Source organism: Grus americana, chromosome 26 (assembly GCF_028858705.1).
Source record: "Grus americana isolate bGruAme1 chromosome 26, bGruAme1.mat, whole genome shotgun sequence".
In the NCBI taxonomy this organism is placed as follows: domain Eukaryota; kingdom Metazoa; phylum Chordata; class Aves; order Gruiformes; family Gruidae; genus Grus; species Grus americana.
The window spans coordinates 5,022,430-5,038,771 of NC_072877.1; the positions used below are offsets into that span (position 1 = coordinate 5,022,430).

The following is a 16,342-nucleotide window of genomic DNA, read 5'->3' on the forward strand; positions in this document are numbered from 1 at the left end:
ATGGAGACAGGCTGAGAGAGTTGGGGTGGTTCAGCCTGGAGAAGAGAAGGCTCCGGGGAGACCTTAGAGCCCCTTCCAGTCCCTGAAGGGGCTACAGGAAAGATGGAGAGGGACTGGTGACAAGGGCAGGGAGTGACAGGACAAGGGGGAATGGCTTTAAGCTGAAGGAGGGGAGATTTAGTTTAGATAATAGGAAAAAACTCTTCCCTGTGAGGGTGCTGAGGCCCTGGCACAGGCTGCACAGAGAAGCTGTGGCTGCCCCTGGCTCCCTGGCAGGGTTCAAGGCCAGGTTGGATGGGGCTTTGGGCAACCTGGGCTAGTGGAGGGTGTCCCTGCCCATGGCAGGGGGTTGGAACTGGATGGGCTTTGAGGTCCCTTCCAACCCAAACCACTCTAGGATTCAAAAAGAAATAATGACTTGGAGATGCAACCACAACTACAATTAAGAAGCCATTGCTGATGCTGCAGCAGAGCAGGGTCGCTGCTCACCTGTAATTACAGGGACAATTCAGCTTGATCCACTTAAGATATTAATTGCCTGGTGTTTTAAGTAGGTTACCCATCACAGGAAGGGTTTTCTCCTGCCTTTCTACTCCTTCATACCTCCATACACTGTGCTGAACTTCCTCACCTGGACACCCCACTGCAGATACAGCCCTACAGTGACACTGGGGTAGGAAGGGAGGTGGATGCAAACAGCTCAGAAGAATACATCCAAGAGCAATCACCTCCCAGCACTGCCATTTGGAGCCTGAGGAAGTGATGGGAATGCAGAAGAGGTTGTGGATTTTGTGTTCCAATCACTGACTTTGAGCTGCTGCCTCCAACTACATCAGTCACCACTTGTTTGAACTTGGCATCTGCGTTCCACCAGTGAGAGCTGCATGGCCTTTAGAAACGGCTCGCCAGGATCTGCCCGAGCTGGAGAGAGCTGGCAGGATGGTCACCTCCCACGAATCAGCCACAAGGGAAGACACAGGTCCTCACAAACACATCCCAGCTTCTCCTTCTTAAAGGAAAGCAAGGCAGTGCCCCAGCATTGACGTTGGCACCTCGGCTGCGGAGGTGGGCAGGGGCACTTTCTTCAAGCCAGAGAGCAGGGCCAAGGCTGGGTGGACCTTTGGACTTGCCCAGTGCTGCAGTTCTTGCCTTAACCTATGGCCTTGTACATTGGATTTTCGCCGTACCTAAGCAGGAACACAATCTGCAGCGGGTGCTGCTTTGCAGGAATAGGTGACAAGACCATGGTCACACCTCCACAGCAGCTGGGTTTGTTAACTTCTCACCACAGCACCAATTAAAGCCCCCACACTTGACAAATCAGAGCGCAACCGAAGGTGAAAAGATGACACAGATATAGAAACATGTTTAAATGTTCTCTCAAGTTAAAATATTGCCCGGCCATCCCCTAGCCGGCGGATGTTTCCTTCCTTGTTTCTCCCAAAAGGCTGACTTTGGCAGTATCGGTCTGAGTTGCAGCCCAGCGGCACCACAGCCCTCTTCCCAGCTGCAAATCACAAGGAAATGCTTCCTGAACTTTGATTTTAGGACCTCAGAAGTTCTCTTAGCAACACGGGAGAAGCAGGATGGGTGTCCCACGTCACCGCTGAGCGAGGCAGGAGCCCACAGCACAGAAGCACCATTCCAGAAGCCAGCAAACCACCCTGCGCCGAGAAGACCTCCCCCTCCCTGCCACCATAATCGCTCTGTTTGGGTGACAATAGCTTTAATCTTTCGACTGTCCAGCAAAGCAACAGCTGAGCTTCTGCCCCAACAGATCAGCAGCTCCTGTTAAAAAACAGGCGGCCCAGCACACATCCTGCACACTCTCCATGCAAAACACGTGCATCAACCACACTAAACCCAGCCCACCTCGGCCACCACACGTCCCTCTACGGAAGACACGCTCCTCCTCAGCACAAAGGCTGTCTTCTTACCTGATACGCCCTGATGAGAGATTGCACTGCGAGATGGTCCTCCACCAGTTTATCTACATTGGGCTGTGCTTGAACCAGGAACTGCGCTTGGGACAGCGTGGAAAGGCTGGTGCTCAGTGGAGGGGGGCTTTGGTAAGCGGTGCCTGGAGCAGCTCCGGCATTGGCATTGCGAAAGAAGATGTCCCAAGACTAGGATAAAGGGAAAAAGAGAGACGACAGCGTCATTATCCACAACCCAAACACCTCCTCACTCGAGCAAGGTTACTGGGGTCTCAGCTCTACTGCCACGGCGGGGAGTAAAAGCCCCCAGGGCAGAGCTGTCTCCTCCCCTGCGCCCCAGCTCCACGCAGCCACTGCGGAAGGTGCCCACCTGCCTTGGACAGGAAAGCACTAACGCTCTCCCACGATTCCAGTCACGCCATTATCCCACTTCCCATTCATCTGAATTGTTTCTTTTGGCATGAGACCATCCCAGAGGCCACCCTCCCTCAGCAGCAGGGCTCAGGACAGGACATGGGTGACACCCCTTGCCCAGCTCAGCTCTCGAAGCTGCTGCTCTGAGCGGTGAGCCCCAGCCTGGTCTTCAGGCTCGTTTCCTTCTCTCCAGCTCAGGAGACTAGCCTCTAAATACCCACAATATTTTCTGAAAAATATTTTTTACCCTGTAATTAAATACACCTCTTCCTCTTTTCTGTGCTATAAATGTCCTGAGACCCAGGACACAGCGTAACCCATGTTGTCCAGCTCTCAACCAGCAATAGCTTTTTACTTTTTCTGTCCCCTCTCCAATTTTTCCCCGTCCTTGCAGCAATGCTGATGCCAGTGCTATACAGATACTCCTGTGCCAGCTGTCCCCTGTGCCAGCTGTCCCCTGTGCCCCGAGCAAGGCAGATATCACCTCTGCTCCTGTACCCCTCCACAGATGGGCATTTCTAGGTGTTAGAAAAAACAAAAGCCTGTCAAAAAAGCCCTCAACAGACTTGGTGTAACTTTGTGGTACTTCTCCAGCACTGCCTGAAGAACCCAGAAGCCTCCCAGGCCAAGCCCAAGTTAATCTGTCTGCTCAAAGAGGCGTCAACAGACCTGGGGAAAGGGAGAGACCAGCAGACCAAAGTCCAAGCCACGTCCTCCTGTCACGCTCTCACCCCTACCCACTTCCCACGTGCCACTGAGCGATAGCAAAGGACGAGGGCAAGACGGAGCGGCATCTGCATGCCGGCAGGTACCCGAGGCACCAGATAGAGCAAGCAAATCCCGTCAGATTTGCACATTGGTTTCAGCCCAATGGTCTCTCCGTTGGCCGGGAGCAAGAGCTCAGTGCTCAGTACCCTGCACGCCCCTGAACCTCGTGTCTGTGGAGACCACCAAACCCAGCCTCAGTGGTGCAGAGGAGGGTGAAGTGCTGCCCAGCCAACCCCAGCGTTTTTAAGCCAAGTCAAAAATTGCTGAGAGAGCAGCTCCAGTGGTGGTTCGGGGCAGAAACAGCAGCTTTTGCACCCTGGTAGCAGGGTGGAGAGAACTGAAAACCTGACCTTTGCCAGAGGAGCACCAGCTCTCCCCCTTCCCTGGAGCCCCTGCGGCTGCAGCACCCATCACATGCCCCAGGAAGCTATTTCCAGCCCAGATTTACCCAGGCACCCCCCATCACACGGCTGTGCAAAGTGATTAAATTTAGAAACAGGTCACACTGAAGGAACATAAATAAAATCTGGAACAATTTGGCACCAGAACTGATAAACAATAGCTCCCCCAAAGGAAGGAGGGAGGGAGCGAGGGAGGGAAAGAGAGAGAGAAGGGAAAGAAAAAAAAAAAGACAGAAAACATCTGACCCTGTTCTGATTGCTGTCTGCTAAAGGAAATTCAGTAGGAAAAGAGGGATAGCTGCTTTTTGTACAATCCTTACTCGTGGCCCAAGCCCCTTCCCTTCCCCAAACGCTCAGGGCTCATGGGTGCCCCAGAAGCCATCGGCTCCTGTGAGCGGAAGGGACGAGCACCCCAGGATGGGCTCCGTGCCCTTGGGATGGGGAATCTGGCTGGCTGCTTTGCTCAGTGGTTTAAGGTTGTTTAATGTACTGGAAAATAAAGACAGGCGAGAGAAAGGGAGCATCTGCTAGGCCAACGAGGGGGCTGGCAGCAGTGCTGGGGGCACAAGGACAGAGCCAGGAGGCAGAGGTGCCGCCTTTAGGACCTCCTCCCTTCTGACATTCAACAATATTAACCACATGGAGATGCGATTTGCTTCTGTTCTGAAAGAAAAAGTTAATTTTAAGCTCTCCAAACAAGGTGCGGCACTGGCTCGGTCAGCTCAGGCACTTTCGCTAAATGCTTTATTGCCCAACGTAATTACAGAGTACTTCAGGCTGCCTGACTGCAGGCTTCGCCCCCGGTGAAGGCTGCGGCCCTGATAAGAGCTATAAAAATGTCAGATTTCAAGTTGCTGATGTGGTTTAAAATTTGAGGGTATTCAAGGGCCACCCCGGGGGTTTCTGGTGACCCACGGAAGCACCTTTGGAGCTCACGTATCCCATGGAAGAGGCTGAACAGCCCCATCGGTGTTATCCTGCTTTATCGCGGGAAGGGGGACTTTGCCTTAATCCAGCACTTGCTGAAGGTAACAGCGGTAATAAAGCTCATCGGGTTATTCCCCTCCAACCCTCTCCGTGCCCAAGGCAGCCCCGTGAGCACTCCTCCAGCTCTTATACCCTACACGTAAGTCAGTATCTCCCCACTCCTGAGGGCACAAGCAGCTCCCAGGTCTTGGCACGCTAAATGCTCTCAGCCCCACGTCCCTGCTGTGACCACCCCACAGCCACGTGTCCCACCACAGCCACAACGCAAGGTGTTAGCCTGGACCGGCTTTCCCGGCGCTCCTCTGTGCCGCTGCTCATGCACCGGCAGAGCAGGATGGGAGAGCCAGGTGACTGCGGCAAGCCCAGATAGTTCAGGCTTTGGAGGGATTTTGAGCTCAGCTTGGAGAGCAGAGCTCACCACAGGCTTCTCTGTTGAGAACAGCCCCAAAAGGAGCTCACCAAGTGAAACCAGCATCTTTCATTTCCTTTATCAGACTCGGTTCCCAGAGAAGGGTGTGGGCTCAGACTAATACATCCCAGCCTCCGCCACAAAGCCAGCTCAGAGGTCAGGCATGCGTGGCAAGGGGAGAGGGGTGACATCTCCCACCCGCCGCAGGGCACCTCAAATTGGGCTGGGGCTGCTCCGGGCCAGGAGGTTAACAAAGGAGACACAGCCTCTACCTCCAGCTCAGGCTGTGTCCCTGCTCCTTCTCCTGCCACAGACTCCAGGGGACAGAAAGTACCAACCAGAGCTGCTCTGCATGGTCGGCAAGCCAGGCAGCACCTCCTGCTTTAGCAGGGAGAAGAGGAGGAACATTCAGAGCTTAAAGCCGGAACAGGAGAAGCCCAAACCAAATTTACGACACAGAGCAGGGGGCCAAGCGGCGATTGATCAGTTTGTGCTTTGCATATCACCTTGTCCCTTATCAACATAAATAAGGACCTTCAATTCTCCAGGGTGCTCGCTTTTGAAGAAGGAGGGTGAAACTCAAATGTTTCCAACTCTCAGGACTCCTACCAAATTCAGCCTGGGCCCCTGTTTGCGAGCACAACCGCACAGGACGCAGCAAAGGCACCTCCCAGGGCCAGGTGTGGCTGCAGGTTCCTGCCGTCACGTCAGCAAAGCTGGGGTTACACGCATGTCTACGTGCATTGTGACCATAAAGCCACTTTCAATATAAAAATCAACACACTGGCATATCAAAAACTCCACGTTAAAGACTTTGATGGACATACGTACTGGGAGAGCTGTATCCCTTTACACCAGTTCAACCTAAACACAGGAACTGCCGTTTAGAAAGGCTAAACTTGTCGCAGATGTACGGCTGCGGGTATCATCTACCTCTGGCCACTTGCCCTGAAGCAAGCAAGCTGCTCGGGGTCCTGGGGAGATGGCACGGGTTGTGCCGAGCATCACTAGCAGCCAGCGCCGTACCTGAGTTGGAAAAGAGCCGCTCAGCCCCGTGGGGCAGGAGGAGGGCGTCCCCACTCCTGTCGGAAGTGGTCCCAGCAGCGAGCAGCACTGAGCCTGCAGCAGCCCACCGGCACCCCACACCCTCACCTCCTCTTTCCCCACCTCTATTAGCTCACCAGACTCAGAAACTCGAGTTCAGCTGAAAAAAGCCTAAAAAAAAATTTTTTTTTTTTCTTCAAATCTTCCCTACTCTAAACAATCCCTTAAGTATTTTCTGCAGTTTAAACCACCAGTGTCTGCATGGGGAAGTGAATTCATTTTGCTTAGCCAGGAGGTTGTGCTGGCCAGACTTCTCATAGGTTTTTGGTGACAACAGCAAGGAAACCCCAGCTCCTCCCTGGCTGAAGGTCTCACTCTCACCAGCAAAGAGCAGCATGGTGAGGCGTAGCCAGTCTCTGCTCTGTGCAGGGAACAGATAAGCCACAGCCAGGTCTGTGTGACAGCCCGGAGTTTTTTTGGGAAGTCCACCCTCAGATCTGACCCTACGTCTAACAGGATGGAGGCCAGTGCTTATCAGGGACAGTGGTGAAACGTTCCACTGCTGCTCCAGTGTCGTGTCGGAGGTGACGCAGGCTGACGGGGACCGCTCGTGAGCCAAGAGCGGGGACAGCCACAACCCTGATCCCACCGCAGCAGCTTGGTGTCCCAACGGGGACAGGGTGAACCATGAAAAAGTGCAGAGAGGAGAAAGGGGCAAAGCTAGGAGCTGGTAAAGGGGTCACTGGAACGAGGTGGGATCCACCCAGGAGAGACAAGTCAATTATGAGGGTCAAGTGCATCAGGGAGCAAGAGCAGAGTCCATGCCAAACCTCAGGTATCAACCCCACCAGAAGTTTTGGGACCTGGAGCTGGATTTCATAGGATCACGGAATGATTTGGGTTGGAAACGACCTTCAAAGATCAATCTAGTCCAACACCCCTGGTCCAACCCCTTTCTGCCAAGCAGGATGCCAGGTTGATTTTATTTAAAAAGCAATCTGTAAGACTTGCTTTTTACATTACAAGCATCAGGTTTGCTTCCTGGCAAAAAGACCCTATTTCATTTTCACACTGATTTTCCTGCTTTCACAAACCATTACCAGCCGCACTGGAGGCAAAAATCTTATGTCAACTCCTGCACTGCTCTCCGAGCACTTAAAAGTACTTCAAGGGACGTTGATTTCCAGGGGGAACTAATAGACACTTGCAATTCTTCACTATAAACATTGGACTGGGGGCCTGGAGAGGTGGTGGGAGCTCCACTCTTGTAGGTGCTCAAAACTTGACCACACAAGGCCCCGAGTGACCTGATCTAGCCACAAAGCTAGATGTCACCTCCAAGCTGGATGCCACCGCCAAGCGAGACGTGACGGGACAGAGGCTCCAGAGGCTCCTTCCAACCTAAGTTCTCCTTCCAATTTCTTCAGCTAGCGTGCACGAGGACTCCTGCACAGCACTGCATGCACTGCCCACCTACAGGCAAGGGGCTACATTAAAGAGGAGACAAGACCAGAAGAGATCTAGAGGTCTGACCTCAGGACCCAAATACACTTCCCAGCCAGCCGCCTCGGTTAGTCTCGATGCTTGCTCTCACATCTGCTCAGAGCGACATTCAAGACTGAGCGGGGTCTGTAGGCTGAAGAGCCGGCATCAAACCGTGAAGACTCTTGCCAATCTGCCTGTCACTGGGACAAGCGTGGTATAACCCTTGCTCATTTTTAAATTAGACTACAGCACTTAGATTCATGGCTTTTAATTCACTATCTCACCTCTGAAGGACTGGGCTGCAACACACGCGTGTGCTTGGGTAGCTTTCAAGTGACTATCTGACAAAGGGCACAACCCAAACCAACGTACTTTGTGCTTTCTGAGTCTGTATTGCTTGGCTCAGCCACTCGTTTGCCTCAAAAGAAGCATAAAGTTAACATCATTTATGAAAATCCGGCTGTGATCCTACCTTAAGACCTTTACAGCACCCTACAGGCAGTGCGTTTTGGATGCATGGGATCGGTGCCATCAAAAACACACTCAACATTGATGCAAGCGTTGGGGCATGAGATTCCTTAGTCACCCCTGACTGCTCATGTAACCATCTGCAAACCTGGTTTGCAGACTGCTCATGTGCAACTGAATCAAGAAAATCCCTGCTCTACATCAGGGCATGCATGAAACTGTCTTAAAAATCCCCTGGGTAATGCTGAGACTTAGTCACTAGAGGAACATTTTCCTTGTGAAACACTGGGGATGAGGAAAAATGCAGTTGGGTTTTAGAAATCCTCTTCCCAGCTGAGACCTCACCTGCTGGACTCTATGTTTAAAGAGCTGGCCTTCTCCTCGCTGGAGGAGCGTCAGTAATTCAGATCAAAACAAACCTCTGCACATACTGCCCACGGCTGGGCTGGTTTCCCAATTTTAAAATTGGGACCAGCTGGTGGGAATTCCTCTGGCCACCAGACCCAGCCCCCCTCCCCAGGCTGGAGATCAGCAGCCCGGCTTTATGCACACAAGCTCAAAGTCAAGCTTAGCTACAGCCCGTCTACCGCAACATGTAACACCACACGTGCTTGAAGCAAAAAAGGAAACGAGTCAAGATGTGGAGAATACCCTCCCTGCCTCCCCCCCATCCCCCACTCCAGAATAAACCCTCCTGATGAGCCATCAGAGCTGGAAAAAATAAAGCATTGGGCGCTCGTTACAGGTGGATTCCCAGGATAAGGCATTCCTTGTATCCGTTTGTGATCCAGGATGCTGCCCACGTCCCACAAGCCCACGGCATTCCCTCTCGAACAGAGGAACTCCTCTTGGCTCTTGTTCAAGGAATCGCTGACGTTTCATTCCGGCAAAGTGAGGCAGAAGGACCATCCACAATCATCCGGCCCCTCCAGCTGAATTCAATCCTCCTTGAGATGCGTGCACTTACCTGAACCCAATGCTCAGACACACACAGAGAGAAGCGAAGGCGATATCCTGGAGAGGTTGCTCCTTACCTTGTGTACACTTTTGGGATTTTCCAGCCAAGCATAATACATTTCCTCCACGTAGTTTGAACTAGTCCCGCTCAAAAAAGGCTCGGCAGCCACCGGTGCGCTGTAGCACCTGATCTGTTGAAACGTCCTGGGTGCTGCCAGCCTGTGTTGGGAAATTGTCTTTACAGTCTGCGAGGCCGTCAACGGCCTCAGCTTTGCCACACAAGTCCTTAAATTAAGCATGTTTGTCCTGTCGCCTCACGCAAGTTCCTGTTGAGAGAGAAGGGAAAAGCAGGTTAGAAATTATTGCGGGAGAGCACAGAGCAGAGACCACCCTCCTCCTCACCCCGAGCACAGAGAACTGAGCTTAGGATCAGTTTTTAATTTGGATTAATCCATCCACGCGGTCCCATGGCCAAGTCCCAGACAGCTGGGAAATGTAGTTTTTGCTCAAGACACTCGGCACGGCCGGGTCTGCCTCCCCCATCCCTGCCAACACAGCACTGTCATCTCCCCCGACGCAACAGTGAAAAGCAGATGTGCTCGGTGAGGTACCCAACTCCGGCCTCAAACAAGCCACTACACATCAAAGCCACCTGCACCTTTTTATATTGGCACCTTTGTACAAAACAAGGCATGCTTGATGGTGAAACGCAGCCCCGATTAACAGTATAAGGTATCAGGTTCCCCTGATGCTTTCCTCTTTAGTTCCTAGTCAACAACATCGACTCCTTTTCCAATAATAAATCCATAAAGTATTCTTTCATTTCTTTTGATTTTTTAATTCTTCCTCTGAGAATCCTCTTTTTGTTTGTTTTAAACAGGAAAATCCCCTCTATGAAACTCAGATTCCAGCAGGAGTTGGACACTTTGGCCCCTCAACCTCTCATTTGCAGGGACGTCGTACAAGGTTAAAGAAAAGCACTTTAAAGCACCGTGCCCAGAAGGGTGCTGGAAAAAATTTGTTACCAGCTGGATTTTAATGCTGAACGTCACGTTTTCCTTCACATCGAGCTGATCCAGTCTAGCGGGGCACACTCCTCCAGGCCTGTGCAAGCTGCAGAGGGACAGTTCTCGTCATGCTGACCCAGTGTGGAAGCTTTTTCTGTCGCTCTCTCCCAGGTAGAAGGTCTCAGCTTTGAGTTTTGCTGAGTTACTCACCCTGCGATCACTCGGCCTGGCCAAGGTTTTCTTCTTGCAAGATTGTGTTATGTGCCCCAGGATAAAGCTGGGAAGAAACCGTCTATGGGGAAGACCCCTCACAAAGTAGAGGTACGGTGGTGCGAAGCGCTTGGGATGCAGGCTCCAGGACAGACCGCTTTATCACTTCTCCTTAAAGGCTCGGACCCAGGAAGGCTCACACAGTCAAAAGACACAAAGAGGGGCTCTCCCCTGCCTGGGGAACCCAGAAAAGCAACCCAGAGCCAGTGTGGGTCCTCTCAAAGGTCCACCAGCAACCTCCACCTTGCAGCTCTCGGTGTACAGTGAGGCCTGGGGTTAACCACGCTCCTTGTTACACACATCCGACCGACAGCCGCAGCCCAAGGGAAAGTGCTGGAGCAAGATCACCTCGGGGGAAGTGCTGGCAGTTGGAGCCAGCTCTTCTTGGAGCTGCCCTTTCCACCCAGCTCCTCCCGCAAGAGGTAGGACCGGAGGCTGGAGGTGACCCAACTAGCCAGTTTCCATTTTCCCCGACCAGTTTAACGAGCAGCAGCCCAATGTCAAAGCAGCTATCGTGCGTTCACCACATTAAAATCAAGTTTTGCAGCAGACTGAAGAAAAAAAAAAAATACACCTCTGTGACCTGTGTTTCGTCAGCCAGGCTTCCAGATTTGCCTTGCTGAATCTAGTTCTGGCTACTCGGCACAGCAGTGGCTATGCTTCCCGCCTCAAAACACAAGATTTTGGTCCAAAGAACCCAAGGAAGACCCAGGATCACTCTAATTCGGCCAAAGTCTTTTACAGATTTACTCAAGGGAAAAAGGGAAGACCACTTGTCCTTTCCACCCTGCTTGCTCACTTCCACCTGCAGTCAAACCTGGACCGTAACAGGCAAGAAATGGCAGGCAGGTGCAGGACAGCGAGCGCGGCCGCAGTAGATGTTTCCCAGCTTACCCTCCTCAGATTTAACAGGCAAAACACACGCAAATATTTTAGAGAGCTGACTGAATCAGGTGTCGGCGCACAGGCACGCACGCGGCGGGGAAAAAGCTTTAGGACGAAAAGCGTTGGCGGAGTCTCTGGCTTTGGTGTCCGGTTTCGGTGCTGCCGCTCAGTAGCGTCCCAGTGACTTCTCTGGAAAACAGCGGGGGTCAATGCCAGGGTTTCACCCAAATTGAGCAGAACCAGCTGGTTTTTGAGGGCCTCTTGCAGAACTGGTTGCCTTCCTGAAGGCGTGTGAGCTCGTGCCGTGCCGCAGACCAGGGCGAGCTTGGAGCGGGGATGTTTCCGAGGTAAATCAAATCAGCGCACAAGGACCAGGAGCAAGGACGTAGGAAACCGAGCCCGAGATAACCGATACAGGGGTCACACACGAACACAAAGTTCACGCACGGAGTTACAGCTGAAGAGGCGTTAAGGAGAGGAAGCCCAGGTTTGTTGGCCAGGCCCCCGTGGGGACAGTCACATCGCAACCCGAATTTCAACGAGAGGTCAAACAACAGGAACACTCATAACAGATTAACAGCTGGGACAGGCAAGAGCATACCGTTAAGCAGATTAAGGTACTAAATTTGGCCTCTGGCAGCCGGAATCCGTGACACCTGCCCCAGAAGGCAGTTAGTTGGGAATTGCGGGGTTTTTGGGGGGGTTCAAATCAGCACAAATTCAGCGTTAAAAGGAAGCGGCGGGGCCGGGGCCGTCCCGGGCCGCAGGCTCCTGGCCCAGCTGCTACAGCACCAGGCACCTTCGGGCCCGCGGCAGCCGAGGGCCCCGGGGCAGCCGGAGGCAGGCGCAGACCATTACCCACCCCCCCGCACCACCTGAGCCCTCCCAGGCCGCCCCGGGAGGCCCCGCCGGGTCAGAGCGGGGGATCCAGCCGCTGGACGGGGCGGACCGAGGCAACCCAGGGCGCGGCCCCGCGGCCGAACGCGCCAGGCGGGGCGGGGACCGGGGGGGAGCCCGGGGAGGGGGCGGGGGCCGCGGACACCCCCGCTGCGGCCGGGCGGGGAAGGGGGCGCGGGACCCCCGCGCGGCCCCACATACACACGCGCGCGCGCACGCCAGGCCCGCCCCCGCTCCGGACCCGCCAATCAGCGCCCACCGCCGCCGCCGGGACTTCGCGCCCCTCGCCGCCTATAGGAGCGGCGCAAGACGCCGAACCGCCTTCCCATTGGCCGCGCTGGGACGTCCATCTAGCGGTACTCCCGCCCTCTCCCCCTCCGCCCCGAGGCGCCCGGGCGGCGGCGCCAAGGACACCAAGGAGCGGCCGCGGCCCCCCCCCAGCCCGGCCCGGCCTCCCGCCCTTCCGGCCCTGGCCCTCCCCCCGGCCCTCGCCCGGCTCTGCCTGGCCCCGCCGCCCAACCCGGCCCCGCCGCGGTACCTACCGGCACGTCCGTCCGACCCGCTCGTGGCCCCGGCTCTGACAGCGGTCCCCAACTGCCGGCTGCCGCCCCGCCCCGCGCTGCCCCGCCCCGCCCGTTGCGTCACCACGTCGCCACACCCCCCGCCTGCCGCCACTCCCCCTCCGAACCCGGCCCAAGGCGCCTGCGCCTCCGCGCGCCGGGCGGGGAGAACCCTCTAGGGGCGGGGCCAGGCCTTGGGGCGGGGCCTGGGCGGGGGGGAGTGGGGGGGCGTCACGGGTGTCTGGTGCGGCCCTCGGGCCTCGGCCTGTGGAACGGCCCGGGGACCCCACCACGGCCTGGGGTCCTCTGCCACAGCCTGGGGTCCTCTGCCACAGCCTGGGGACCCCCACCACGGCCCGGGGACCCCCACCATGGGGACCCCTGCCATTCCCTGGGGACCTCCGGCCTGGCCTGGGGACCCCTCTGTGCACTGAGGACCCCCGCTGTGGCCTGGAGACCACCATGGTGTGGAAGACCCCTTGGCATGGAGGATGCCATGGCCTGCGGGAGCTTGGGCCTTCAGGGCATCCCAGTGTGGGTGGCAGCCAGCGGGCCTCACCCCGGCATGGAGGACTGGCAGGGCAGGAGACGCCCCGGGGAGTTTTGGGGTTGCTGGCAGTTTCCTGCCAGGTGAGTCACGGCCGCAGTAGCCTCGAGCCCAAGGAGCTGTGCGGGGCCGCTGGCGCTTTCAGGAAGTGAAACGGGCACCAGGAAAACACCTCGACAGCCTCTAGCCACGCAAGCCCGACCACGCACGTCCCTGGCCAGGCCAGCATGGCGCAACAGCCGACACCCCAGATGGACGCGAGGTATCCTGCAGAACGGGGTGCGCTGCCAGCTGCAGGGTGGGGACAAGGAGTGTCCCCAAAAGCCATGTCCCCAGGGCGGCATGGGTGGGCCACAAGGGGACGCAGGGTCCTGCACCCTCTGATATTGGGGCAGTGAGGACAGGAGGGGTGATAGAGGCAGCCCTGCCGGCCGTGGTGCCGCGGGCCTGGGCAGCGCAGGAGGAAGTCGTGGGGTAATGGTGGAGTGGCAGTGCTTGCGCCACCAGCCCCTTCCGGGGCAGCTGTGGTGCCCAGGCCTGACGAGGATGGGCGTCATTGCGGCCCTGGTGGTTGGGATGGGGTTGTGGCCGGGGCAGTCCCTGCTGGGTCAGCCCAGCAGCCAAGGGTCGGCACACGAGCACCAGTCCCACACATTGACCCCAAACATCACCCCTGTTCTGCTCCACACACCGACCCCAGAGCATCGCCCCTGCTCTGCCCCCTGCACAGTCCCACACGCAGCCCCACGGCACTGCTCATGAGAAGCCGGCCCCCCAGCCTTCCCAGTCTTGCTGGAGGAACTGGGCAAACCCAGCCATTGCGAAAGGTGGAAATCCCGCTGACGGAGCTTCCTTCCAGCAGCTCTTGAAAACCCGCTGCGCCGACACCGGGCTCAGAGAGCGCCCAAGCGACGCTGCCAGCAGGACAGGCAGGAGCAGGCAGCCGAGCACCACAGCGCTCAACAGATACCGGCAGGTTTTTGCAGTCAGCAGTGGAGATGGCATTCGTCCCTGATTTGGACACGTTGGAGAGCAGCAGGTAAGTGTGGCGGTGCCGGGGGGACATTGGAGACATGATGCCACTCTGGTGCCATGGGATCCCTGGCTTCACCATCTCCCTTTGCCTTTCAGCCTGAATGAGGAGACATTTTATGGCCTCGACTGCCTCTGCCTGCAGAAGGTAACACTGGAGTGGTGGGAACGGCTAGACCTCCATGATGGGGAAGCCAGGGTCTCACCCCATGTCCCCTTTCCTCCCCAGAAACCACGCCTGGACTTGGAGGTGACATCACCTGGGGTGGACATCCAGGTGACACTGACCAAGGGACACCCTGCCAGGACCTTTCGCCAGGCCGCTGTCCTTGTGGTTGCCATGACCAAGCTCCTGAAGCAGCCAGCACACAAGGACTTTGCCGACAGTGACCTTGGGGGCTTCCTGGATGACATTTTTGGTATGGGAACATGGTGTCGGGGGTGTCACCCCAGCCAGGGCATGTTCTTGGGGGATGTTCTTGGATCCGGGTCCATCAGCATCCCCCTGACCGTCTCCTTCCCTGCAGAGCCCGTCTCCTTCCAGCAAATCGAGGGCAGCTACGCTGGGGCGCCCGTCTACCGCTACACCCGCTCCCAGTCCTTTGACATCCTCGACATCGACCACAAGTGCTTCGTGCTGGAATCGCCCACCCAGCTGGTGGCCCTGCACCTGCAGGGACCCTCCGCCGGGCGGAAAGGTGAGGGGACATGGTCCCAACCCAATGTCCCTGTCCCCAACCCCGGAACCACCCGGGAGCCACCCCACAGCCCCAGCAGCCCCTGTTAACCCGTCCCTTCTCTCTGCAGTGAAGCTCAACATCGCTCTGTACCGTCCCCGATCATCGCAGGGTGGCCCAGGGAACGGGCGGGTGCCAGTGGCATTGGGCATCAAGGGCTACCAACTCTATATGTCATGTGTGATGAGTGGTACCAAGCCCGTGCTGCAGCTGGAGGTGAGCGGGGGGTCTCAACTGCTCCGTCCCCCATGGGTCTGGGGGTTCCATCCCACCCTAAACCCAGTTTCACCCCCCTGGTTATAGGAAGCTGACATCAGGAGAGACATCGAGAGCGTAGAGCTGACCCGCTTCATCTTCTACCGCCTGGACAGCCCGGCCGAGGGGACCACCCGCTTCGAGTCGGTCGCCTTCCCTGGCTGGTTCATCTGCACCTCCCTGCAGCCCCGTCAGCCCGTTGGCATCACCAACCAGCCCGACCAGGTCAACATTGCCACCTATGAGCTCAGCGGGCGCTGAGGAGCTCCCGCACCCAACCCAACCGGCAGTCACCGGTTTTCAGGCCGTATGTACCGAGTACAAACCCCCCAGCCAGGACCCCCGTCCTCTCCATCTATTTCACGTGAAATAGCAGCTCTGGGCCCCGTGAGCCCAAGTCACCCCAATTTATATTTATTTATTGTGTCTGTCCAGTGCTTTTATACTTATTTATTGTGCCCATCCCTTGCTTTTAACTTATATCCCTTTCATTGGAAATATTGTAGTTTTTGTTACCGGGAATGGGGGTATTTGTTGGTGATGGAGGTGGAAATAAAAAATTTCCCAGGATGGCATCGCTCAGCTTGTTGCTCTCATGGGGGTTAAATGATGTGGGGGTGGTTTATGGATGGGGAAATCCTGCTGTTTCAGCTGCTTTGGGGGGCTCTCCAGGCCTGGGTGCAAAGCCCAGGGGGTGGGGGGGTGACCATGGGCCACCTCACAGCTCAGGGCCGGCCCCATGCAAGACCCTCCGCCACCCCGTCCCCAAGCCCACCCCACGGCCAGGGGTGGCTAGGGTGGGCATCCCACGGGTGGGGTCACCCACAGCTCCCAGCAGCACCCAGGGCTGCCACCCCTGCCTGGCCACTGCCACCACCCCCCACTGAGGCATGGTGTGGTGGGCCGGTAGCATGGCGTGACATCGTGCGGTGTGGCATGACATCACATAGCATGGTGGTGTCACCGAAATTTGGGAATAAAAGAAAACTCCTTAACACCAATTTAGCATTAAGAAGCAGGCATTTCCTTTATTGCAGCGCTGGGTGTCAGGAGGATAGTTCCTCTAATCAGGCACCCCTAGCGCCGGTTCTCTTGTCACGAATATTACAAAGATTACAAAGCGGTGCACTCCCCGTTACAGTAATTGGTTCATAGTTCTTCGCCTAGCATGCAAACTAGAACGCACGCTCAGTTCCTTTCTCCGCCTCTATCTTTTGAGGAGGTGGGATAATTTGGGTAGGGGGCTTACGGGTCGGTGGTCGTGGGGACCCTGGCCCAAATT

At 56.1% G+C, this 16,342-nt stretch overlaps 2 protein-coding genes across 8 annotated transcripts in view; one reads left to right on the forward strand and one right to left on the reverse strand.

Annotated features, from left to right (window-relative positions):
- The window catches only part of OGDH (oxoglutarate dehydrogenase), a 34,334-nt gene extending 21,767 nt beyond the window's left edge, over positions 1-12,567 (reverse strand). For 2 of the 4 annotated variants that reach the window (XM_054804721.1, XM_054804719.1), the window contains exons 1-3: positions 12,472-12,503; positions 8,948-9,196; positions 1,938-2,126 (exon numbers count right to left, since the gene is read on the reverse strand). In XM_054804721.1, the coding sequence (XP_054660696.1) occupies positions 1,938-2,126; positions 8,948-9,169 (411 nt within the window). In that variant the 5' untranslated portion in view covers positions 9,170-9,196; positions 12,472-12,503. Of the gene's footprint in view, positions 1-1,937; positions 2,127-8,947; positions 9,197-12,471 lie in introns of all 4 variants that reach the window. The other 2 variants (XM_054804720.1, XM_054804718.1) reach the window with 2 other exon arrangements.
- Positions 12,568-13,070: 503 nt separating this feature from the next.
- Positions 13,071-15,634, forward strand: IL1B (interleukin 1 beta). 4 transcript variants are annotated; one of them, XM_054804585.1, is made up of 7 exons: positions 13,103-13,298; positions 13,896-14,075; positions 14,168-14,216; positions 14,298-14,487; positions 14,596-14,766; positions 14,876-15,021; positions 15,109-15,634. In XM_054804585.1, the coding sequence occupies exons 2-7, from the start codon at positions 14,035-14,037 to the stop codon at positions 15,319-15,321; spliced, it is 810 nt and encodes a 269-aa protein (XP_054660560.1). In that variant the 5' UTR covers positions 13,103-13,298; positions 13,896-14,034; the 3' UTR covers positions 15,322-15,634. The 4 variants fall into 4 exon arrangements, with proteins under 4 accessions (XP_054660557.1, XP_054660558.1, XP_054660559.1 ...); XM_054804583.1 differs by having other exon boundaries at positions 13,075-13,298; positions 14,298-14,766; XM_054804584.1 differs by having other exon boundaries at positions 13,087-13,298; positions 14,168-14,487.
- Positions 15,635-16,342: the final 708 nt, after the last annotated feature.